This window comes from Vanessa cardui, chromosome 8, assembly GCF_905220365.1.
Source record: "Vanessa cardui chromosome 8, ilVanCard2.1, whole genome shotgun sequence".
In the NCBI taxonomy this organism is placed as follows: Eukaryota; Metazoa; Arthropoda; class Insecta; order Lepidoptera; family Nymphalidae; genus Vanessa; species Vanessa cardui.
Window position 1 is genome coordinate 6,438,566 of NC_061130.1, and position 25,473 is coordinate 6,464,038.

General features: G+C 35.0%; 1 protein-coding gene across 10 annotated transcripts in view; it reads left to right on the forward strand.

Annotated features, from left to right (window-relative positions):
• Positions 1–25,473, forward strand: part of LOC124531669 (protein turtle) — a 65,995-nt gene that overhangs the window by 36,305 nt on the left and 4,217 nt on the right. Inside the window, exons 2-17 of one of the 10 annotated variants that reach the window (XR_006966602.1) lie at positions 11,507–11,632; positions 13,734–13,876; positions 14,892–15,038; positions 15,301–15,436; positions 16,016–16,257; positions 17,251–17,521; positions 17,925–18,185; positions 18,814–18,884; positions 20,385–20,576; positions 21,015–21,236; positions 21,314–21,422; positions 21,537–21,620; positions 22,013–22,198; positions 22,574–22,801; positions 25,203–25,289; positions 25,376–25,383. Coding sequence is in view for 8 of the 10 variants with exons in the window: in XM_047106159.1 (XP_046962115.1) it covers positions 11,560–11,632; positions 13,734–13,876; positions 14,892–15,038; positions 15,301–15,436; positions 16,016–16,257; positions 17,251–17,521; positions 17,925–18,185; positions 18,814–18,884; positions 20,385–20,576; positions 21,015–21,236; positions 21,314–21,422; positions 21,537–21,620; positions 22,013–22,198; positions 22,574–22,801; positions 25,220–25,289; positions 25,376–25,383 (2,443 nt within the window). In the remaining 2 variants the exon portion in view is untranslated. Of the gene's footprint in view, positions 1–1,869; positions 2,012–4,157; positions 4,179–9,507; positions 9,702–11,506; positions 11,633–13,733; positions 13,877–14,891; positions 15,039–15,300; positions 15,437–16,015; positions 16,258–17,250; positions 17,522–17,924; positions 18,186–18,813; positions 18,885–20,384; positions 20,577–21,014; positions 21,237–21,313; positions 21,423–21,536; positions 21,621–22,012; positions 22,199–22,573; positions 22,802–25,202; positions 25,290–25,375; positions 25,384–25,473 lie in introns of those variants that run through there. The other 9 variants (XM_047106159.1, XM_047106154.1, XM_047106157.1 and 6 more) reach the window with 9 other exon arrangements.

Below are 25,473 nucleotides of genomic sequence, written 5' to 3' on the forward strand. Positions count from 1 at the left end.
TCTTGTGCAATGAAACTTGAACGGGATGTCGTTAAATTATTTCGATCTCCGCTCTAGAATTGTATGGATTCTTAACTACTGATGTTACCACATATTACTTCCGTAAAAGATTTGATATCCATCACTTTTAAAATTTTTATTTTGTTTATTTAAAATTATGAACAATAAATCATTAATTCCGCTAATATTTAACTAATTTACTCATAATCCACTATGTATAAATTATTTTAATAAGTGGGAATAATGCTAGATTGTTTATTCAGGTCAAGTTATGGAAGTTGAATTACCTAGAATTATTTTCTCTCATCTTTCGAAATTGAATTTTTGTACATTGGTTCTGTTTTTAAAAACGCATATTTATAAAAAATAGCCTGATTCTATATATAATATAAAAATATCTTATCCTAGGATTATCTCCAGGTGACAGAACTTAAAGATCAACAGCAATGACACAAAATTTTGTATACACATTAAATTATAACAGCCCCATTTGTATTTTCTATTTTTTTAAATTTTGATATGAAAACTTTTTAATAAAAATGTTTCTTTTTTCGAATCGATTTGATCGTAGACGTAAAAATAGCGAACAGTTTCTTGTTGTTGATGAATCAAAGTGCTAATTATAAGTAACCTTGATATATTTTGTTTTATGTTACAAAAGCTGTTATACTGACCCAAACATGTGTAAATAAATAAAATTATCATTTATCTATTATTTCTTTTTTCAAATAAATTAAATCAAGAAACCTAATTAGATATAATACTTCCTACGATTTGTTTTGATGATTATACAGTGTGTCTTATACATCTGGTATCACCAAAACCTTAATTGATGTGGAAGTTGAAACCGTTATATAAAGATAGCTTACTATCAAGCTCTATGTCGCTGCTAGTTCAACGTTATAAAAAAGTGTAATTTCCAAGAGAATATTAGTTTTCCTGTTTTGTTATTATTATACACGGTTTCTATGTATAAGTCATATACAAGTAATATAAAGTTCTATAGCATTAAGTTTACAAAACGAAACATGCAAAAATAATATTTATGAAAATTTTGCTATTGACATAACACGTTGAAAAACTATAAAAGAAGGGCCAGTGCAGGGTTTATATTTGATATAGTTTTGTTTTTTAACAATAATTACGAATTAAAGTATCGTGAAACGAAACGTATTTCAAAACACTAATTAGCGTTCATTGACGTCACTCCTGTTATAAATATATATTTGAGGTTATAGTTGTAAAAAACTGAACATTGAAACAAATATTAATTGCGTTTTTCGAATAAAAAAAAAGTTAGGTTTGTCAAAGCAACCTCCAGATTTCCCTTTTCAGCATGAGACCACTTTTTTAAATTTCTACCAAAAAGTATCTCAACAACAGCTTGTAAATTCCCACTGCTGGGCTAAAGGCCTCCTCTGCCTTTGAGAAGATGGTTTTTGGAACATATTCCACCACGCTGTTCCAATGCGGGTTGGTGAAAGTATCTCAAAAATCTAGAAAAAATGCATAACTATGAAAGCCAGTGAGGACAAGTACGATCGATGGGCCAGTGACAGACAGGAGTGACGTCATACGAAATATAGATCCGTTTTCACAAGAAAATTTAAATTGACATTTTGAAACCGCATTTTTTGCAATCAATTAGAATGTTTTGGATTTTTAATATATTTATGGTCTATCCCAGATGGAGTTCTTTAAAATAAACACAAAAATAAAAATATTGCATTTTCCCTATTAAATAAATAGTATCACAGTATTTTGCAGTTTTATTTTTATCTTTTGCGCACGACCTTTGATATCGAGCGGAACTCGATATCTTGTAATATTATTATTGTTACAAGAGTTAGTTTTATTTAATAACATACAACATTTTATATTCATCAAACAAGTTGGCTTAACGTGTATTTCGATTTATTATATATTTAATTGCAATAAAGATTTTTACTCGAATAAAATTGGATAAGTGGGGCCGTTAAGAATTACAGCTGACTTTAGACATACATTTTAGGTATGTAAACGTACATTTTTTTTAAATTAAGGAAGTATTGTTCATTTTGTAATAATAATACTTTATTTTTTTATTAGTAAAAATGAATTCAAAATCAATTTATTTGTTTCCACGAATTCTAAATTTACCACGACTTTTATTTTTTTTTTTATCATAAAAATTGTTGAAAAATATACACATAGATTTTTTTTTAAATGTAAACTGGTTAGGGTTATTTTAAATAATCCTACTGAATAAAGTAAAGTAAGTAAGTAACAGCCCGTAAATTTCCCACTGCTGAGAAAGGCCTCCTCTTCCGTTAAGGAGAGGGTTTGGAACATATTCCACCACGCTGTTCCAATGCGGGTTGGTGGAATGCACATGTGGCAGAATTTCTATGAAATTTGTCACATGCAGGTTTCTTCACGATGTTTTCCTTCACCGCTGAGCACGAGATGAATTATAAACACAAATTAAGCACATATATATAGCGGTGCTTGCCTGGATTTGAACTCACGATCATCGGTTAAGATGCACGCGTTCTAACCACTGGGCCATCTCAGCTCTATCCTACTGAATATCTAGTGTTTAAATATACGATTTTAACTGGATACCGAGGTGTCGAATTAAAAGTTTTTCTGGTTTTATATTTTACGAACAATATTTTCTATTTTCTTGAGGTTGTTATAATTTTTTTAAAATATTGTATAAGTTATTTTAAAATCTTCATAACAAAGTTAACCATTTTTGAAGCTATATTATGAATACTATTAAAGCCACAGTGTAAATAGCCTGGAATTAATAAAATATTTCGATTTGACGGTGTATTCAATTCAATTCAATTCTTAAATGTGAAACATGTAGGTACATAAATATACACCCACAATAAAGCAGCTCCAGCGTGTTCTTCTTCTTTAAAGAAGAGCCTACTAAAAACCGATAGTTTCCTTTGAAAAATATATTTATTACATAAGTATACTTTAAATAAGTATATTAAACATACATGCTATATGGTATTAAGGTATACACTCACTGATATGTATATGAATAACAAGGGTACACAACATTAACAAGCAATCTAAATTGTATGAATAAAAATATATGACAACACCTGAAAAAAATACGTAATTTTAAACTAGGGCGACACTCGCAATAAACTATTTTTTAATTTACTTTATTTTTTTTTATTAATCATTATTCAGGTAAACATGTTAGTTATCTTTTGTTCTTATTATATTAGAAGATATCACCGTTTCTAATTTACATGCAACCAAAAAAACCTTACGCTGCTAAATGGGTGGTCTCATAACTGACAACAAAATTATAGCCTTGGCAGTTACAATTACCGAAATTTTAATCTATATTTCAATTACGATTCAAACCAAATATAATATTATTCATATATGATATAAGAATAATATTAAATAAATATATAAACTTCATAAATTAAATTAATGTATCTACTAAATATATTATACGATTATTTAATACAATAAATATTTTTAATGCATATTTGTATATATTTAAACTCAATGTTATTTGTTTTTTAAATTATAGCATCTTACCAATAAAATTAAAATAGAAAAATCTTTATTTACTTAGGCTTTTACAAGCACATTTGAATCGTCACATAACTAATACTTTGTTTAATAAGTGAGGTTATCACCGGTTCGGAATGCAGATTCTACCGAGAAGAACTAAGTATATAATAAATCTTGCCTGGAAGTAAACAAATATTAGCTCCACGCTTTTTATCATCTATATAATCTTGTTTTTAATAATACGCTTTCTTTAACGATGTATTTTTTTCAAATAGTTATAATAATAATATAGTCAGAAAATTTCTATCACAAAATTCCACACAAATCCAATCAAATACCTCTCATTAAGACAGACGTACACTTAGTCCAGGCCGCTATATGTCAACTGAATCCGGTAAAATTATGCCGCGTAAAATATAACACATATAAAAACAGAAATATTATTTTGATTTTATAAACAAAAAAGGTGTCTGCAATATCGAAAACTTCATTTTTCACTCATTCCTGTTTGTTGATTTTAAATAATATGCGTGTTTAAAATTCCATGATTTTATGCTAAAACTTTACAAGTAGGTAATTAAAACAGTATAAGTACTTCGAGGTAGCGCGGTGTTTTTGTCAGACTGAATTACTTCCTTGAGCGAACGGTAAGATCTTTTATATTTTATAAAACAAAATCATAAACTACATCTGTGTGCTTATGAAACATGAATATATTACAAAACATGCATTTAACAACACGTGATTAATTTAATTACAAATTAACAATCACTTAACATATCATTGTTATAAATATCAGTATTATAATTATACTCGGATGGTAATTATTATACGTGCATATATCGATAATGTGACATTATAAATTATAACATAAAGTTAAACATAACTATGTTATGCATCACCGTGTCAATTTAATATGGATTATTAATTGTTGTAATAAATAGCTTCAGTATAATACCTTCAGCTTTTCATCCGTACACTATCGGTATCTCAGTAAGTGAGTCTTCCGGCGTCAATGTTTCCTTCCTCCTACCGTCTTTCATCTGGTTTGATGTGTTATGATAGTTATACAAATTTCAATAGTAAAGCAGATAGTATTATAACGAATGCAAGGCGGTTTTTATATTTATATGTTGAACTACTCGTGCTTGTGTTTGAGGAGTTTTTTAATCAGATTTTAGGTATTAAAAGCCTAGGTCTTTCCTTGAGGTTGAAAATTGATTCATGTCAAAGTTTCATCAAATTCATTTTAGTATTTTTTTCCGTTTAATGGCAATAAGTATACAGAACTAATATCGCCCTACCACTAAGTATTTTATCTTGAGTGTTACGCAACAATAACAACAATATAAAATAGGGTAGTTTTATGGCGAAAATAGATCTACGTACATTTTAATATTGAAATATTAAAAGGTTTAATGGGAATAAATATTAAAAAGAACATGAAAGAGCTATATTTAAACACGGAAATATGTAAACAAAAAAACACTACTTTGGTATAATATTTCATAATAAAATAGCAGAAGCTCACTGTAATAAAAAATCTTTTATCGTTACTCGAGTTTTTAAGTGTGTGACCTTAATCTTATCCCGGCGGCGTATTGCGAAATTATAAACAGGATATCACGTTTGAACTGAGCTGAACTCAGAGGAAATTGTGCGGCTTTGAGTTTCTTCATTCCCTTAATCTACAAAGGATATGCAAATACATCCCTATTAAAGTAGTATAGATATACCTGAGAGTATAACTACAGCCTTTATTGAAAGCATTCGTGTCAACACTGTCGGCCCTTAACAGATACTTCCCTTCCTTTTTACGGATTAAAAGATCTTACAACATATTTTATTAATACATTTACGTACACCAGAATCAACCATTCTATACATTGATGGATGATCAATTTTATTAGAGTTTTTAAATTTGACATTTAATGATAATAAAATAAAATAATAACCATACAAAAATTCTTCTACTAAAATAAAGTTTTAAATTACAACACAATTTGTACTCCCGAGTATATTATTATTTCAGGCCCTATACCTAGATTATCCCTTAAATAAAATTATTCTACTCTTAATATGAATGTACAATTTGTTTTAAGTTCTTCTCCAAGATATGCTTACCGATCATATTTTGGATATTATATTCGCATCTTCAGTTGATTTGGACGTTACTTTTTGGGGATTACTTTTGTATTAAATAGACGGAAGTATTTCGCATTTTGTCGAGGTTTTTCTGATTTACATACGTTTTGACTGGTCTGCGGCCTGTGTATCGTGCGACGTGCACGAGTCAATACGACGAATACAGTCATGCTCGACCAATTCCATCGTAAAAACAGTCTAGCTTTAAAATTTTGCCAAGCAAACACTAGGAAAATCTTATTTATCTTGATAATTTAAGGTACTATCACTTCGTGCTTACTTGATATTATCATATTGTTTTATAAATAGAATAATTTTAATATCATTGTACTTGAAATGGATAATAGAAGATATAAAACATTTTGGAAATCAGAGAGATTAAGTAGATATTAAAAGTCTTAAAATAATCATGTCATTAATATTTTATAAACAGAATAATCAAATTAGTGTTTTAAATAAATTTACAATAATTAAATACAGGCAAGAAAAACAAACCAAATAATAGAAAAATAACATCATAATTATCAGTAAAATTATGCGTAAAATAAAAACCTGTAGTGCCCCACTGCTCCCAAGGCAGGGTGGGATTGTCTACAATATATTCAACCCATGGACCCGATGCTAGCTAAAACCCATGAGTCCTGGACTACTTAATGCTAAGATTTATGGTGGTGGTTATTTGCTACATAGCCAAGAATGGCCGTGGGGCTAGTTTGTATTTAAGCCTGCAAATCCTAAGGTTCAGTCGTGGTGACGATCTAATTACTGGGTTTTCTCTTAATAAATACGTAGTAGCATTCTTGACTTGACGAAATGACTTTCGTGAAAAAAGGTGCTAATTTTACTATATTTATCCTTGTGATTTGGTACATATATTTAAACCAAAATATATAAGGTTTTCTCAGAATCAACCCTTACCAGATTTAAATTTCAAATAATAAGTTTATACCTAAAAAAGTAAATTTTGCTTTTATGAATTTGAATTCACGTCCCCCCTTTAAAATCAACTTGTTCTTTTTCCTTTTGAAGCGTTGAACAATTTTCAAATTGCATTCCATCGTTCTTTTCATGCTCATAATCAAATATCTTAGAAATGCGATGAAAAACAGTAGATTTGCTGTGGCCCGTGCGAAGTGCGTCAAATTGGAGACCTCGACTTCGTTACATTCGTAGCGCTGTAACTAATGTGAATAGCGACTTGTGCGTGTGATCGCATAAATGGCAAAACTGACCACTTATGAAATAATCCAGTCATTATTGCAAAGTAACATAAATGTAATATATATTTAACATTAGCCTCGATTACTGGATAAGCAACGCGTAAATATTATTCTTTGATATTGTTGAGGCTATTGATTGTATTAACTTACTGCTACTAAAATACTACGCATCGGGACAGCGGCTGGAAGTACTAGGTTGATTTTGTTTTGTACACACATGCGTCTTATTCGATTCAACCGATCAAGGGAGGACCCTTCCAAATGAAGCCATAAGCTATGGGACCTGTCTTACAGGACATTCTTAGTACGGGTGTAAGCTTCACTTGTTAGGGGCATATATTTCCATCCCTTTCAGTAAGTTCCTTCCTCCTCCCGCTTCCTCTATCAATCAGTGATGCTATCAAGACCATTAGGGCCAACAATAATATACAATCCGGAAATAATAACAAGCAGTGCTCACGTCTTTGTTTATGTGGATGAATATAGAAAGAGTTTATTGATTTTTCCATAGAACTCCTTTAATTCTTGCCATAAAGTGTGCTTTACGTTAACTTTATCTAAACATTTTTTATTATCGTGTTGAGTTGAATAAAATTCTTCGAAGGATGCAAAGAAACACAAAGAAAAGCCTAAACTTTTGAATATTTAAATACAGTTTCATAAAATGCTCATATTATTAATACTAGCGCTCCATCCCGGTTTCACGGGGTGCGGTTTATCAAAATAATATGAGACATGAGACATATCGCTGAGCAAACAACTAGAAATATATTTGATAAATAACATCAATATGACATAACAACAGTGACTTGAGTACATTTTAAATTTGCGAATGCTGCAGAGCTGAGTCTTTCTGTTAGGGACGATACATTCTACTGAAATATCGAACCAAATTTTATTTGTTAAAATATTCAATGATCGATTCCATCGAGATCATTACTGTTTTGGGATATTGGGTAAATACTAACTAATATTTACTTAGTTTCCTTTAAAAATGGCGACTGTGTCCAAAATTGGTCCGTGGGATCACGTAGTAGGATGTGCTTCTGACGATTTCGTCAAACATTAAACAGTTTTAATGAATATATTATCGCAGTTTGACATGCAGTATCTCACAAACCTGAAAAGTTTTGACAAATGTAGGTTAGTTTGGTTACAACTACGGCTTCATCCAAGCTGTAGTTGAGGATTTGATAAAATATTAAATACTTAATAACAGCAAAAGCAGTTTTTATTTCAGGTTTAGTGCAACGGATTAAGTGCAATATTTAATATTGAATGTCCTATGAAAGGTTTTTAAATTATTAACTAATAATTTGTAAGCAAGTAAAGCTTTTGTTCGGATAAAATACTCTTTGGACAAAATGAGTTCGAATGAAATTTCATGCGTCTGGGATTAGGTAATGAACATTAGTCACGGAAAACTTAGAATTTCAACAGTAAGTTAAATAAAAGGCCACGAATTCTATTCATGCTATATTTACAAATATAATGTAATGGAATCATAATACATATATTAAATGTGAATTTTTAGAAACCAGTAAGTTGAATATTTTCTTATACAATCGATTGATATTTCCTACCTTTCGATCGAAATTGTGATTATTATATTTCCATATCTTAAAATAAGTATATTATCAGTACTAGCACTTATTAATACTTATCGTGGTTAGAAGAAACAGTTAGAATATACATGACTATAGTGATTCGTCACAAATACAACATGAAAGTGGTACTTGTAATAAAAGTGACAAATAATAATGATTCCTACAAATTTGAAATAGTTTCACGCATAAGGAGTAAAGAACAAACAATCCGCTTTTAGAAAAACTTTATTAAAACATCTATAAAAAATATTACCTCAAAGCTTACATGCAATGAAAAAGTAAAATGAAAATACTTATAATAATTAGAGTATTGTAGCTGAAACCATGTTCTAAATGTTAAACTTTATAAGATGAATCGCGAAGTTACTGCCACCTACCCGATGGTTGATGTTATTAACAATTGCCTTCCTATGTAAATGTCAGTCAGTCTTGTTCTGCAAATGGCAAAATCTATCTATAAAGTTATTGAGTTTAATATTTTTACCAAATTATTTAATTTTGAATGATTTGTTGGTTCTATATTTGAAATTAAAATTGTTATATTGTGAAGAGAGTCGCGGGCACGATACTTACGCTCGTGGATCGTATTTCGTAAGTACGTAACATATCAGAAAAGAGTTCCGTTATAAAACCTGTGAACCAATTCAAACAATCATGACTTGGTTTGTTTGAATCTATACTCTATATCACTTTATATTTGCTTAAACTATAAGACAGTGTTTATTCTGATGGACTGCTACAGAAATTACTAATTTCGTTTGACACGCATTGATTTAAAAGATTTATTTTTTGCCTTATATACTCAACATAATATAAGTAGGACATCTTATCAACATTTGGCGAAAACAAATGAATGTTAAAAATTGGTTAGTTGAGGCTCAGTGTCTAGGCGAGCTGGGGCAGCGTCAACGAGCGAGCGCTGAGCACGTGAGTCGCTCCGGGGACCATTCATGTACAAGGGCGGCGGCCTGCGCGCGCATCGATCAATACGGCGGCTGTGGCGGGCAGTGCCCGGCCTGCCGTGCGACTACACGCACGTGCCACGCCACGCGCCCTTCGCCGCACTGTGAGCCCATGACTGCCCTCCACAGATGACGGAGCCCGTCCGCATCATACGACAGCGCCGTAATCTTCCCACACCCAGCACGCCCATTAAAACCGCGCGTCCCGCAACGCGTTCACATAGTGCGACGATAAGGTACGGAAATCGATACGGCATGCGAACACCGCAGCAGCTCCTTTGACCGCGAGGCGCTGACCACCCAGCCTTGGTTCTTGCGCTCGGTAGCACTGCTCATCGCTGAGCAAATATGCATCGTGTACAATCGTTCTGAAAATTCAATAAAAATAATATTAACATTATTGCCAATGGGAAAAAATCAACTAATACAGATAATCGAAGAAACGAGTTTTTTTATCATTTATGGTTCACAATATAATTGTTGGGACACGCACCGTTTTACCATCACAAAACTAACGGATGGATTTATCTGAATATCACGATTACTTTTGTCTCTGAAAATATTTACAATATAGCAACTTTTAAAATATACAATTTCATTCAATTCAATTAAAACTTATATATTCTCCGATTATTTAAGCCGAGGTCACTGTACCTTGTCGCGTTTAATGAAATTTAAATCTGAATATGTAAGACATTTACATAGTACGTACAAAATCACTCCATCAACATTATGTTATGTGCATACTTACGTTTAATATCAGGGATGGGAGTTGGCTGTGCCATATTGTAATGTATTTTTTTATATTAGAATACGATTACGGAACGTCGTAATTCTTAAAATCATTGTGTAAATCATTTGTAATAAATGCTATAAAAAGGAAGAGTTGTCTAATATAGATAATTAACATTTATCTTCTTAAAGCGGTTAAAATATGTAAGTTAACTGTTAAGTTGGTTTAATGCTTAGTAATTCTAAGCCTTAAACCAACTTAAATTTTATTATAATTACTAAATTTAGTAATTTAAACTTTATTTCTAAGACTAACGTGTTAAATTAGAATTTCATATCTTTAATTTTATCAAATCGTAGATGAAAGAAACCTACGAAGTACGAGCGCGTTTCGCTAACTTCGAATTCTATAAAGCTTTTTTATGTCGACCGTCACAAATCAAAACTATTTTATAAGTCCGCTTAATAACAAAATCGATAAGCTGATTACGCTAACACGAACATTTGTAGAGGGCAAGAGTTAAAGTAGGTAGGAAATACCGCTAGAGTATCGTGATGCAGTGCAATTATTGCGGTAGGGGAACGAGTCCAAGGACGATTAGATTGTGTACTCAGGTATTATGTGTGACCATGGACTAAGTATCGTAATTTGATTCATCCCGATTCGCTCAAAGCTACCTCGTGACATGAGGCTTTTATATTAAGATATATTACGTGTCAGTTGTATCGCATATTGTGAGAGATATAGCTAATTATGTCAACGTAGTCGAGGGTGCAGTCGTGGGCGCGGGCGGCTTCTGACGAATTTATTTAAAAACTATAAGTAGAATATTATACAGGAACGTATATGTTTACTTATTGTATAATTATAAAATAATTATTACGAATTATTACAATCCTATTTTTCGTATTGCTTTTGGAGCTTTTTAACTTGATTGATTTATGAAAACGGAATATATGAAATAAAAAGGCAAGGGCGTGTTGCTAATAAGCCCTACCCACGAACTAACGGCGATTGATATGTGTATATAATAATGTATTTAATCATTTTATTTAATTAATTGATTTTGGATACAGCAGGTGGATGTAACTTACTGATGACTTATACTGAATTAAATTGACAATATAAATGTCTATGTAATGTAGTGTCTATTTAAATTTTAAAAATTATTGCAGATTAAAATAAACTTAATGTTTATAAAAAATAATTACGAACTCTTATTATTATGTTATTTTGGGGTTTGTGACACACATAACGATGGCAAGTACTTAATATGTGTATTTCGCTAACAAGGTATTGTTTGTGCAGGTGATGCACCGAGAATGAGTCGCCGCGCGCGGCCGTGACATGGGAGCGCAGGCATGGGCTGGCGCGCCGAGCAACCGCCGCACATCGCCGCCGGCCTGCTCCTCTTGCTGCTAGTCAACCTGCCGGGTACCATTCCTCATTTTATATCATTGCTGTATATTTCCCACTCCTGGGCTAAGACCCCCTCTCCCCTTGAGGAGAAGGTTTGTAACATATTCAACCAATGTTGGTTCGTTCTGTTCCAATGCGGGTTAGTGGAATGCATTTGTGGCAGAATATCGATGAAATGAAACACATGCACGTTTTGCCGAGCACGAGATGAATTATAAACACAAATTAAGCACGTTACTTTTCAGTGGTGCTTGCCTGGGTTTGAACCCGCAATCATCGGAGAAAATACACGTGTTCTAACCACTGGGCTATCTCGGCTGTATCCAGTTCATATTGCTACTCCCTATTACTCCGCCTCGGTTACGACAAACTAATGTCTACTCTGCATATTTTAGAAGAGGCTGGGTTGAGTCAACTCAAAAAGAGCTGGCTAATTTTACTATTAAATTAGTTTACATGTGTTTGTTTAGTATCAATTATTTTTTAAACGTTTCCATTCCTTTCTATCCAAGAGGCATTAACGGGGGTCAAGACAAAGGCCTTTCTAAAGGTTCAAGTAAGGATAAAAGAGGTTAAAATGGGTCGGGGTGGTACATGGACGGACGCTTCCTTATAAATCTCATTAACTCAACTGTCTATATGGAAATCACAGGATAAATCTTAATACAAACGATTTTACAGTTGGTACTATATTCTCTTGTCTGTCGATAGATAAGGTAATTTAATTTTGATATGGAAATACATTAGAGATTCCGGATGTAGACCGACCGTCGTACAACGAATTAATTACTTATTCTAGCGGAAAATGGCAATATCTTGTCATGATTTCTGGTTTGAAATGTGAGTGAGCCTGTATAAGGAGCGTAAGCGACATAATATCTTTAATATGTAAGAAATAGTTCATACTTCTTGCAGAACTTGTGGTTATATCGAAGTTCCTATTTCTATATTCTGTGTGTATATATTAGGTATATATAAAGCATACGTATAATACATAAAAATATCTACATTTACCATCGTATCGGTCATAATCATCGTATGTATCGTTTATTTTTATATTACGTATATGCTTATAAAGGTTATTTACTCGTATAGTTGTATATAAAACTGTTTTATATAAATATTTTGCAATTTTATAATATTTTTTTTATAATAAATATTATATTATATTTTTATAATAAATATTTTGCCTTTATTGAACCAGTTTAGTTAATACCAGTTTAGACTACATAAAAAAATGAGCTATGATGCATGGGGCGGATCAGTTACCTTTATAGCGGGCGAAAACGTGCGTAGCAGTTAATTACATATACCTACTACGACATTATACCTATACGATTAACTATACAATTTAAAATCTTTGAAACAAATATATGCAATAGGTGGATAGATATTTATTAATCGTGTATAAAGCTCTATGTTACTAAAAATGTTGATTGACTTCTTGATCTGTTGTCAAGCTTAGGAATGAGGTCATCCCGGTCTCGAGGTCCTGCTTTTAAAGCCTGATCGAGCCAATAAATAGTTATGGGTTTCTGTAGGAGTTCGATGGGTGCTTTTTCCATATGGACATGCGTGCTATATTTGTTTACGTAATAGGTAAGCGGCCGGGTAAATCGACCACCTGATGGTAAGTGGTCACCACCGCCCGAAGATATCAGCGCTATAACCATCATATCTTTCGAAGTAGAACAGTAGAGACGATACAATTAGCAACCTCAACTTATTAGTGTTAGAATTGATAACCCAATGATACGATTTATTTAGGTAATCAAAATAACTGACTTCTTCGTATCATTTTTGATGTTATTTTGATTTTGCCACTTTTTAGGTAAATAGACATTTAATCTATTAGCTTAATTGAAATTAATTTTCTATTTTTTTGGCTTAGATTTGTTTTGATTGGATCGTGTATTATACTAACTTCTGACCGCGGCAACGATCCCTTGTTAGGGGAGGATGCAGGCGGTAGGTAGTCTTTGTGTTAAGTCAGGGTATAAGCTATTTTTAACCATCCCTTTCAGCAGTTCTTATGTGAAAGAATAACAAAGATCCATCCTTCTTCATAAGTACACAATACTACTATAAATTATAAATAAGCCGACGCGCTTTACAGTAACTTGCCACCAAGACCACCAAGATGCTGTCCACATCACAGCAATTCTCGGAGAGAGCGTCGTGTTCAACTGCCAGGTGGACTTCCCCGAAGACATCCCCGTGCCGTACGTCTTGCAGTGGGAGAAGAAGGTAGGCGAAACGGTACGACGGCCAACACTCCACTCTTACATTACAACGCTGCTCATCTATCGTGTGTGTGTTTCTGTTCAGTAAAGGTCGGCTCGTCCCCACGACGCGCCTCGCAGAATGTAAAGTATATATAACGTGCTTGTGTCGACTTCGACAGTTCGTATTGTCCCGTGCTAGTGGTACGCGAGTGCCGCGGGGCGGGGGCTCGCCCCGCCGCCGCCGCCCCGCGACACCTCCGCGCACGCCTTTTATGTAACTGCCTCTTCAACGTATTGCCTATTACTTGACGCGTCGCCCACCGACCGGACGACTAACACCACAGTGACAAAGGCCTTCAAAGCGAGTCCGAGAGAGCAGCAGACCCCCGTTCGATAACGAACAAACACATACACTACCACATCTTATACGATTACAAATTTATTTTTACAACGCTATGAACCTTTTTGTTTTGGGTGCACCAGTTTATCTCTACGATAGTATGGGGCGCACGTTGTAGCTTACTCGGCTGACACGGGGCACGCGCACTCCCTCGCGCACTGGCGGCGGTTCTGTCTGTTTCTCTCTTCCTGTGGCTGTCGGATTCGCCCACTTTCTTTCCGCAAATTTAGACAAATATATAAACTCGAATTATTTATTACGAAACTCACCTCAAACTGAATGCATGTTTATTATTTTGTTTCTTAGTAGACCATTTCACAATATTTAGTGTTGGATCCCAATCCTTCGATGAGTTATCGTAAAACTATTGCCGTGAGTGATATGTCACTGTTATATATTTTTTATTTGCGTTCTTACCATTGCATGCTTTTGTTCGCTGTTAATATAATTAAGTTGTAGTGTAGCTTTATCTTGTGGCGATTATAACCCTAATTGTTACTAGGTAATGTATGTATGTCGAGGCTACTCGGAAACAGATTGGTAGTAAATGTACGTATTGAGTCGATATATAAGTAGTTAGCGATCTGCAGGAGTCGTTCCAGAACCGCACCAACTGAACGGCAGGAATTAACATGTTTACTCTATGTAGGGTCAGGACATCCCCATATACATCTGGTACGAGAGCTACCCGACCCACAGCGGAGAAGGCTATGAAGGCCGAGTCTCGCGAGTTGCTCCGGACTCGCCGTACGGCGCCGCTAGCCTTAACGTCACCAATATTAAAGAATCCGATCAGGTAACGGATGCACCCTCAATCAGAGCAAAATATGAAAGTTAAAATTATAACTCTTTGAATTAATACTTATAATAATACAAATAAGTATTTAATAATAAACTGAACTGTCATAAAAATGTGTAATCATTATTCTAATTTACTTATTATATTCGAGCAACTTACGTGCTATCATCTCTATACTTTCCCATGTGACTTATTCTTAAAAAATAAAAAAGCTATATTGTTAACTTTGATAATTTATCGTATTTTATTTATTTATTAGGGATGGTACGAGTGCAAGGTTGTGTTTCTCAATCGCTCACCCAATCAACACAAGAATGGGACCTGGTTCCATCTCGACGTGCACGCGCCGCCTCGCTTCTCCATCACACCGGAAGACATTATATACGTCAATTTAGGTTCGAACCTTTCATCAGACGTGTTAGACATGTGTTCTTATTAAACCTGAATCACAGACTTTACGGCATTGTATTATGTGTAAAGATCTAATCTTTATACAAATCATACCTCCTGGGCATCTAGACTCCTAAGCAATTGAACGGATTTTTATGATTTTTGTATGTTTGTTTGACTGGTTCCTGGATGACTTAGATTGAAGACTGGGATATGATTATACTAGCGACCCGCGCCGGCTACGCACGGGTGTAATGCTGATATAAATATAATAAGGAATTTATTTGTTTACGACATCACATGAGAAACTTTTAAAATTATCAGTGTTTCTTTATAATGATGTTTATGTATTTATTGTATACAAAAACCTTCCTCTGAAATCACTGTTACTATTAAAAAACGTATCAAAAACCTTTGCATAATTTTAAAGATCTAAGCATATAGTGTCAGAGCGGTAAGCGACTTTGTTTTATAGTATGTAATTACGATAGAAGGAATAGTTTCTAGTATATTCGATTGCGTTATATAAAAAAGTTATTGAAATATTGATTTACAGTGACGAACTTTGTTATTATTTACCACAGGGGATGCTATTATTCTTAACTGCCAAGCGGAGGGCACACCAACGCCTGAGATACTATGGTTCAAAGACGCGAACCCAGTGGAGCCGTCTGGCACGGTGGGCATATTTAACGACGGCACGGAACTTCGGATAAGCAATATCCGACATGAAGACATTGGCGATTATACCTGCATAGCGAGGAATGGTGAGGGGCAGGTTTCGCACACCGCACGAGTCATCATCGCCGGTGGAGCCGTCATCACTGTAAGTTCGCGATGGATGTGGACATATTTACCAATAATAATTTACTGATTAAATGTCACATTAGTTACACATTCTCCAAGGAAAGTAGGCCATTGTGTAGAAAATGATATACAGGGTTATTGGTAACTCGACGTATATCCGTTAAGAGGTGATAGGGGTGACTATTTGCAATAATTTAAACCCCCAATTGTATAGTCCAAAAGTGAACAATTTTTTGAGTTACAATTTTTGCATAACAATATTAAAAACTACAAATATCTGAACTGACATTGAAATATTTCTGTAAATAATACTTAATAACTTTTAGTGGACTTAGCTGGGGTACGAACCCAAGACGTCTAAACTTTCAGTCTTATAAACTACTAGTTATCGCCCGCGGTTTCGCTTGCGTTTTAGGGGTTGTTTGTCATGTGTTAGGTAAAAAGGTAGCCTATTTCTTGGAGTTCAAGTTCGCTTCATACCAAATTTCATGACTTTCGATTCGTATGTTTGGTAGTGAAATAGCGACAGATAGACATACAGAGTTACTTTCACATTAATAATATTAGTATTAGAACTAGTGCGCACTGGCAGCTTTTGTCACGGTGACTGTTTCATGTATGGAGGTGCGCGCACGTTACGACGTGATAATTGGGTGACTGTGTTTGCATCTGTAAATATTCACGGATTTGACAAGAGTGACGAAACAGTCACCGTGACAAAAGTTACCAGTGCGCGCTACTTCTAAGTTAACTAATAACTATGAAGTGGTGCTGGTCCATGATCTAAAAACCTATTCCCGCTTATAAGGTTATTTTATTATTTCCCAATATATTTTGAACCACGATAAAATGGATAAATAAACAATACGAAAGTTACCTACTACTCAGTAATATACACATACAACACATGTACGTAATCACATACATACAAGGTCACATCAGTTTTATCTATAAGTCATAATTAGTTTAAAATGACAATAGGGGATCTAATAGAGAATGTTCAACCGCCCAGATGCCGCCCACGAATCAGACAAAGTTAGAGGGAGAAAAAGTGCAGTTTTCGTGCGAAGCAAAAGCTTTGCCTGGAAATGTGACGGTGAAATGGTTCCGCGAGGGGGCGCCGGTGGCAGAGGTCGCAGCCCTGGAGACCAGAGTCACGATACGCAGAGATGGAGCGCTAGTTATAAACCCTGTAGCGGCGGACGACTCCGGGCAGTATTTGTGCGAAGTATCCAACGGCATTGGTGATCCGCAAAGTGCTTCCGCCTATTTGAATGTCGAATGTGAGAAACATTACCACTTTAAAAAATACTACAGCAATAAAAATATCGAAACTAATTTAAATTAAAAACAAAACTTTAATTTAATGCAAGTACTAAAATAAATTAAAAAAAAATTTCGTAAGTCTGATTTGATAGTAATTTACAAGATTGGTTTGTTGGGTATCCACATAACATATATGCATAACCACCCATTTATTAGATATTCTACAGCGATCAGCTATACTTGGTATTGTTGTGTTATACGTGTTACAAGTAATATCGTATCTACCAAGGACAGCGCTAATGTCAGTGGGCAGTGGTGACTAATTATCAAGAGCTAGCCCATTTATCAAAAAAAATATAGAAGCTTGTATGAACTTGAACTAGATTACGTCATAGCTACCATACAAATGTATACTTTCAGATCCCGCCAAAGTAACATTCACGCCCACTGTACAATACCTACCGTTCCGCTTGGCGGGCGTAGTGCAGTGTTATATAAAGGCGAACCCGCCGCTTCAGTATGTAACTTGGACGAAGGACAAGAGACTGTTAGAACCTTATCAAACGAAGGACATAGTGATCATGAACAACGGCTCGTTGCTGTTCACGCGCGTCAACCAGAACCATCAGGGTCGGTACACCTGCACGCCGTACAATGCTCAAGGCACGCAAGGATCCTCGGGTAATTAGAACTTCACATTTATCATTGAATTCTTAATTAAACAACAACAACAACAACAGTCCGTAAATTCCCACTGCTGGGCTAAAGGCCTCCTCCCCTTTGAGGAGAAGGTTTGGAACATATTCCACCACGCTGTTCCAATGAGGGTTGGTGGAATACACATGTGGCAGAATTTCTATGATATTTGTCACATGCAGGTTTCCTCACGATGTTTTCCTTCACCGCTAAGCACGAGATGAATTATAAAGTCAAATTAAGCACATGAATAAGTGGTGCTTGCCTAGGTTTGAACCCGCAATCATCGGTTAAGATGCACGCGTTCTAACCACTGTGCCATCTCGACTCACATATTCGCGATCTCAACGTGTCAACCACGAATCTTCCGCCTTTTTTTTTTTAAAGGAAAGTTGTGTGACGTGACGCTGATGTTGCTTGTTTATTGGAATTGCGCCGTCCTCGGGCACCCACGCTGGCTCTTGATTGCTGATGAGTGATGAGATTCGCAGAAGGTCCGACTACATAAGCGTCATCTACGATCTCATCGTCATGACACGCTTTTGTCGAAAATAATTTATTAAAAATAAACGAAATAGAAAAATAATTGCCTAATTTGATTTATTTGTTTTAGGTCCAATGGAGGTATTAGTTCGTAAACCACCTGTATTCACGGTAGAGCCGGAGCCTTTATATCAAAGAAAGGTAAACTATAAAAAGATATATTTAAATTAAATATACGAATGAACTAAATCAGTTATTTTATGAGCATTTCTAGCTAGTTGTTATCAAAATTTAGTATACACAACCGTTTATCAGAATGCTGATTTAAAAAAAGTACATGATTTAAGAGAAATCGAATTTTAATAGGTAAATTAAAAAAATAATGATGAGTAATCGAAATCAATAATAAAAATAATATCGAACCTAAATGTAAGCCTTGAGGCACACCAGAAAATGCAAATTTAGATTCTAATATACACCCAGCTTCAAATATAGGCGAATAAACTCTCTAAAGGTTTGAAGAATGCCATTTTTTTGGTACTTCAAGGCCTATTTACTTTTGACTAACCTAACTGAAAAATATTCCCAAACAAATGGAAATGGGAACACTTCTTGGCGGTAGGGCTTTGTGCAAGCCGTCTGGGTAGGTACCACCCACTCATCAGTTGTTCTACCGCTAAATAACAGTACTCAGTATTGTTGTGTTCCGGTTTCAAGGGTGAGTGAGCCAGTGTAACTACAGGCACAAGGGACATAACATCTCAGTTCCCAACGTTGGTGGCAAATTGACGATGTAAGGAATAGTTAATATTTCTTACAGCGTCATTGTTTATGGGTGATGGTGACCACTTACCATGAGGTGGCCCATATGCTCGTCCGCCAACGTATACCACAAAAAAAAAATACATGCAAGTAATTGAAGAACACTTGCTTACTGTATCAACAACACGTAGAGCCAAAAATATACGCAAACGACGAAATTATTTCTACACTAGCTTTTGCCCGCGACTTCGTTCGCGTGGACTTCAAGTTCGTCCCGTCTAGTCTAGTAATCGCTTAAAATCGCTTCGTAAATAAGTCATTGTTTCTCGTACAAAGTAAAGGATAAAAAATGGTTATTTTGGGTTATTCCTAAGAGATAACATGGTATATGTTATATCACGGACTTTTTTGTAGACCTTTTTAAGTTGTACAATACTGTAGTACATTGTTTTAATCTATCTTGTAGGATTCAGTCATCGTTTGCAATGTAAGCGCAAAAAATGTGTTTTTTTTACGACTTCACATTAGAAACCTCAAAAATTGTAGCCTATGTGTTATTCTGATGTATAAGCTATATTGTGGTAAAGTTTCATTCAAATCCATTCAGTAGTTTTTACGTGAAAGACTAAAAAACATCCATACATCCATACATACAAACTTTCGCCTTTATAATAGTAATATAGTAGGATAGTAGGATAAGAAGCATTTTGCGTTGCGCACGTAATTATGTTTGAAATAATTGTATTTAATTAACATGACGTTGTATTTTTTAAATGTTAAAAAAGAGTAACTACTGAGTTTCTTGCTGCGGTAGAATCTACTTTCCGAACCGGTGGTAGCTTCACTTAATTGTAAAATGACGATTCAAAAGTGCTTATAAAAGCCTACTTGAATAAAGTTTATTTTGATTTTGATTTTGATTTTGACCTCGTGGGGTAGGTGGGCGAGTCGGTGGAGATGCACTGCGAGGCGCAAGAGGCGGAGGGCACGCAGCGGCCCAGCGTGGTGTGGCGGCGCCGCGACGGCTTGCCGCTGCAGAAGAGCCGCGTGCGCGCGCTCGGCGGGAACATCACCATCGACACGCTGCGACGCCAGGACTTCGGCATCTACCAGTGCGTCGCCTCCAACGAGGTGCGCCGCACTCACATCCAATCCAATACATGTTGAAATAATACGAAAACTCTCCTCAAATCAAAATTGATACAAGATTGATTATTTTTCTCGATCCTTCCAATTCGACGATTAAAGTAGGAATGACCATTTCTAGGCTTACTCCTAGTATTAAATGTTTACACGCCCCTCCTCCGACTGTAGCAACATCCGGTTTCGATCCATTTCAAAAACAATTTAGTTTAGTCAAAACCGGATGTTGACAATCAACGCAAATTGTAACAACTATTTAAATAGAATTATTTATGCTGATAATACTTTAATACATTAAAACAATAAAATATGATCATATATAAAATAAATATGCTAACATACAATAATAATGAGTAATAATAATAAATAATTGATAAATTTGATTAAGTAAAATGAACTAAATATATGTGTTTGTTATCGCTGTAGGTTGCGACGATAGTGGCGGACACGCAGCTCGTGATCGAGGGCACGCAGCCGCACGCGCCGTACAACGTGTCGGGCACGGCCACCGAGTTCCAGGTCACGCTGCGCTGGCAGCCGGGCTACGCGGGCGGGCCCGACTACAAGCAGGACTACACCATATGGTACAGGGAGGCCGGTTTCTCGGAGTGGACCAAAGTGCCCGTGACGCCATCCGGAGCCACGTCTGTAAGTTTATTTCTACTCGAAATTGTCACAATTGTAGTGACACTGAATATTCCGCTCTGATTTAATGAATGTTTAAGGTGACAATAAATCGTCTTCAACCGGGAACCACGTACGAGTTTCAAGTCAATAGCAAAAATACAATCGGAGAAGGAATGATGAGCAAGGCGATTACGATAAGAACTCTGGGTACGTACGGTGACGTAATTTAAGTATATGAGAAAACTAACCGGTGGTGGATTTCAGCTTCGTATAATACTGTATTGTAATGTATTTCGCTATTTATAGAACTAACTTTTGTAGATGTGGGTGCAAAGCCGAAGGCGGCTCCCACAGTCCCGGGGCCGGTCGACGAAAAGATATTTCAGAACGCACCTGAAGGCTCCGGTATACACTAATTCCTTATTACTAACATTATAACCACAAGCATGCTTACTCCGCTGCTTCTTATCTTCTCGACGGTAAAATATAATCAGCTTTTGTTTGGGTACTAACATTAATCGATTCAATTTTTGGAAATTCTAAAATAATATTACAGTATTCAAAGGAGGTGGTGAGTGATCAAATAATTGTTATAAAAGTAAAACTAGCTATAGACTGAGTCTACCCGTGACCACGAACGCTGTAAAGTGCTCGAAACGTCGGGATGTTAAAAATAATAAATAAACGCGATTCAAATCCGTTACAACTAGTTTTATTTCAATGCGAAAATTTAGGACAACATTATGTTATAAAAGTGCTAAGTTGCGTTTGATACGATACTAAGTCGCACCTGGCAGGCCCGAAGTCCGGTCCGCCGCGCAACCTGACGGTGACGGAAGTCAACAATGGGTTCCTCATCACGTGGCAGGCGCCGCTGGAGCGCGCACACCTCGTGCAGTACTACACCATCAAGTACCGCACCGACGCGCAGTGGAAGACGCTCAACCGGGGACAGATCCGACCTGAGGAGACCAGCTATTTAGGTTCGACTTTCGTTTTTCTAAACTTTGGGAACTTTGGGAATGATACGATTACCTGGCTATTTCATCTCATATTAAATTGTTTATTTATATAATACATGAGACAAACAAAAAAAAAAACCCGCTGAGTTTCTTTCGCCGGTTCTTCTCAGGTCAGGGTATTTTCTTTCCGAACCGGTGGTAGTCTTTCAATTGACCATCAATAAGAAAGTGTAATGCTTCTATATTGAATAAAGATATTTGAGTTTGACGTTGTTGAATGAGATCGTTTGCTCATATTTTATTGGTTTTCTTCCTAACTTTCTTTCCACGAAGATGTCAGCTTTGAAGTATATGTTAAGCCTACTTCGATTTTATTTCTTGTCTGTCATATTTCAGTAAAGAATCTAGTTGGAGGTCGAACCTATTATTTCCGCGTGCTGGCAAACTCAGCGACCAGCTACGAGAGCTCTGAGGAGGTGAAGTTCCCGGTGCCGGCGCGGGTCAAGCACAAGGCGATCACGGCGGGCGTGGTGGGCGGCATATTGTTTTTCATAGTTGCCATAATACTGTCGGTGTGCGCGGTCAAGATATGCAACAAGCGCAAGCGTCGTAAACAAGAAAAAGGTGAGACCCGAAGGAGTAGCGGCCGCTGGCCCGCTCCCGACACTAGCTTCGTCCCGGGGGCGATGTTAGACCTACTCCTCTGCTAGAAGTGTGACCGATCGTTCTAGACTCGAATAGTTTCAATTTAATGCCGTTTGAAGGAACTAGTTTTAACCAGAAATATTTCCTAGATTAGCAGCTTTTCTGACATTATAACGGATAGTCACGATTGAGAAAACTCTCACGCTAATGACCATATTGTCGGTGACGAAGCAAGCCAATATATTTATAAGATATTTTATATCACACCACTCATACTTAAAAGTGCACTAAATCAAAACTTCATATCTTTAAACATCGCATGCTTTTTAATAGTTTATTTACAAATGCATGTTTTTTCTGCGATTTTAACATAAAAGTAAAAACGTAATGTAAAAAAGTAATTAGTCATTTTTGTTGTTGTTTTCAAATATTGGTTATGGAATGATGGCTATAGTACTCCTATTGGATATTCTTTATAAATTTGCATCATTCAATTTCTTAGGCTGTGATGAAATTGTTTTATAACTGAATTTACGGTACCTAATCTATCGTAATAATAATAATGAATTTGCTATAGGGTTTTATTCCATTTATTTAAACAATCGACGTGAGTTTAGTTATTTTGAAATTTTGACAACATGATACTAAAGTATGAATAAAATTAAGAACGCCTCATGAAGAAAATGTGAAAGTTCGTGTATGCAAATCTGCAAAAATGTTTTATTAAATTCTGCAATATTTAAATGAATACATTACAATGACAATGGAATCGTTGAAGTTTTTTCCCATATTCAGAAGTAAAAATAGAAAAAAAAAAACAATAAATATTTAATTACAATTTTAACTCAAATATCCATAAATGTATATATTGTATATTTTTTCACAATCTCGAATCAACATCATTTAAAACGCCACGTGTTGTGTGTAGACGTGACCTAACCTATTTCATACAAGTAGTAATAGTAGTGTGGATTGTGTTTTTCATCAGTGTAGAACATGCTTAACGTCACAGAAGTAAAGAATATTAATATTTATCGGCTTAGTCGTGCCGCTAAACAATATATAGCATTACTTGTGGATGGATGTGGATTTTTTTAGTAGTTTTTAAAACGATTTGAGTTGTAGCTTATAAATTTTATTTACTGTTGGGGCATGCTAACCTTTTTCATTACAAGCTTTAAATCCAGATTATATGTATTAAATACAATGTTTGTCAGTGCTAAGCAATATATATGTATATTTTAATGTTTAAATGATTTTATTAATAGTACACAGATATATAGATTTTTATAATTTTATGAATCAGTGCGTACATAAAATAAACTGTCAATATTAAAACCAAAGATTTGAGGAATATTATATAAAGTGGTACCAATAAAAGTAGTTAAATTCGTTTGTAAAATTAAAGCATGGTGGAATATAATAATTCGATATGTATATGTGCCCGTTCATTTTTAGTACGCAAAAATATTATTACACATAAACTTGAAGATTAGTAAGTATATAAGAAAGTATGTAAGAAGCTTGTTGGTATTGTGCATAAATACGCATTTAATGTATTTATATATGTAATTATAATTTTTATTTTATTTTTTTAACAAGTATTTTTGACATAATATATTTATACCACAATTATGTTTATTTGCCACACATATGCATTTTTTGATAAATTGTTTATTACAGACGTAAGCCATGATTGTGAATATTATTAATAAAAAACTTAAATAAATATATAAGTTAGCCTATTCATTAAAAAGCGACACATCACGGATTATGTCTGGATATTAAGTGTTTGAACTTGCAATTCAATTGGTTACTTACCTGTAAAGACCGAATTATAATAGAAAATACTAAAGTTTTTATTAATATTACTAACAATGGTTTAAAAATATTGTGGTAATCTCTATGAGGATTATGCATGTTATTTTCAAATACATATGTATATCTAGATTAACAACGATTAGTTTTATAGTTATACGTTAGTGACGTCATTTATTTATATTTCACTACAAAGATAATAATGATGTATTATCTAATTACCTTTTTTACATAATTATTTTTAATACATTTGTTTATGATGTAGAAACTTCAGCAAAAAAAAAATCTTTTAAAGTGTATGCAACTTATGATTTTGCACACCTGATTTTTAGTAACGTTACAAAAAAATATATATCCGTCATAAAATGAAGAACAATGCATATTCCTTGTATTTCATACTCGTTCACGGTAAGCCTGGCTTTCAAATTGACAATATGGTGTGGGTTCTGCTTCACGGTTGCGGTGCGTGTGCCGAGTGAGGGGCGAAGGCCGAGAACAGTGTTGGTGGCGGGCAGCGGTCGTGGACTCACAGGACGGTACGCTGCACTGCGTTAATGTTCAGAAATTATTCGGTTGCAGCATACAACATGGTAGCCGCGCGACTCACTGACCTTCGCGCCGCAGACAGCACTCAAGTGCCTTTTAAGAAGTGAGTTTTCATTTACCCGATGTCATTTGTAATAGTTTATTGCTTTTTACTAATTTTGGCTAACCTTTTCACGCTGCCCTCACTAGGAAGTCAGGTCAGTCAGACGATCATTTCGTCGCAGTTAAAAATTAACAAATTACGTGACCGCCGCCGGCGATGGCGAACATACAAATTCTGACTCAAA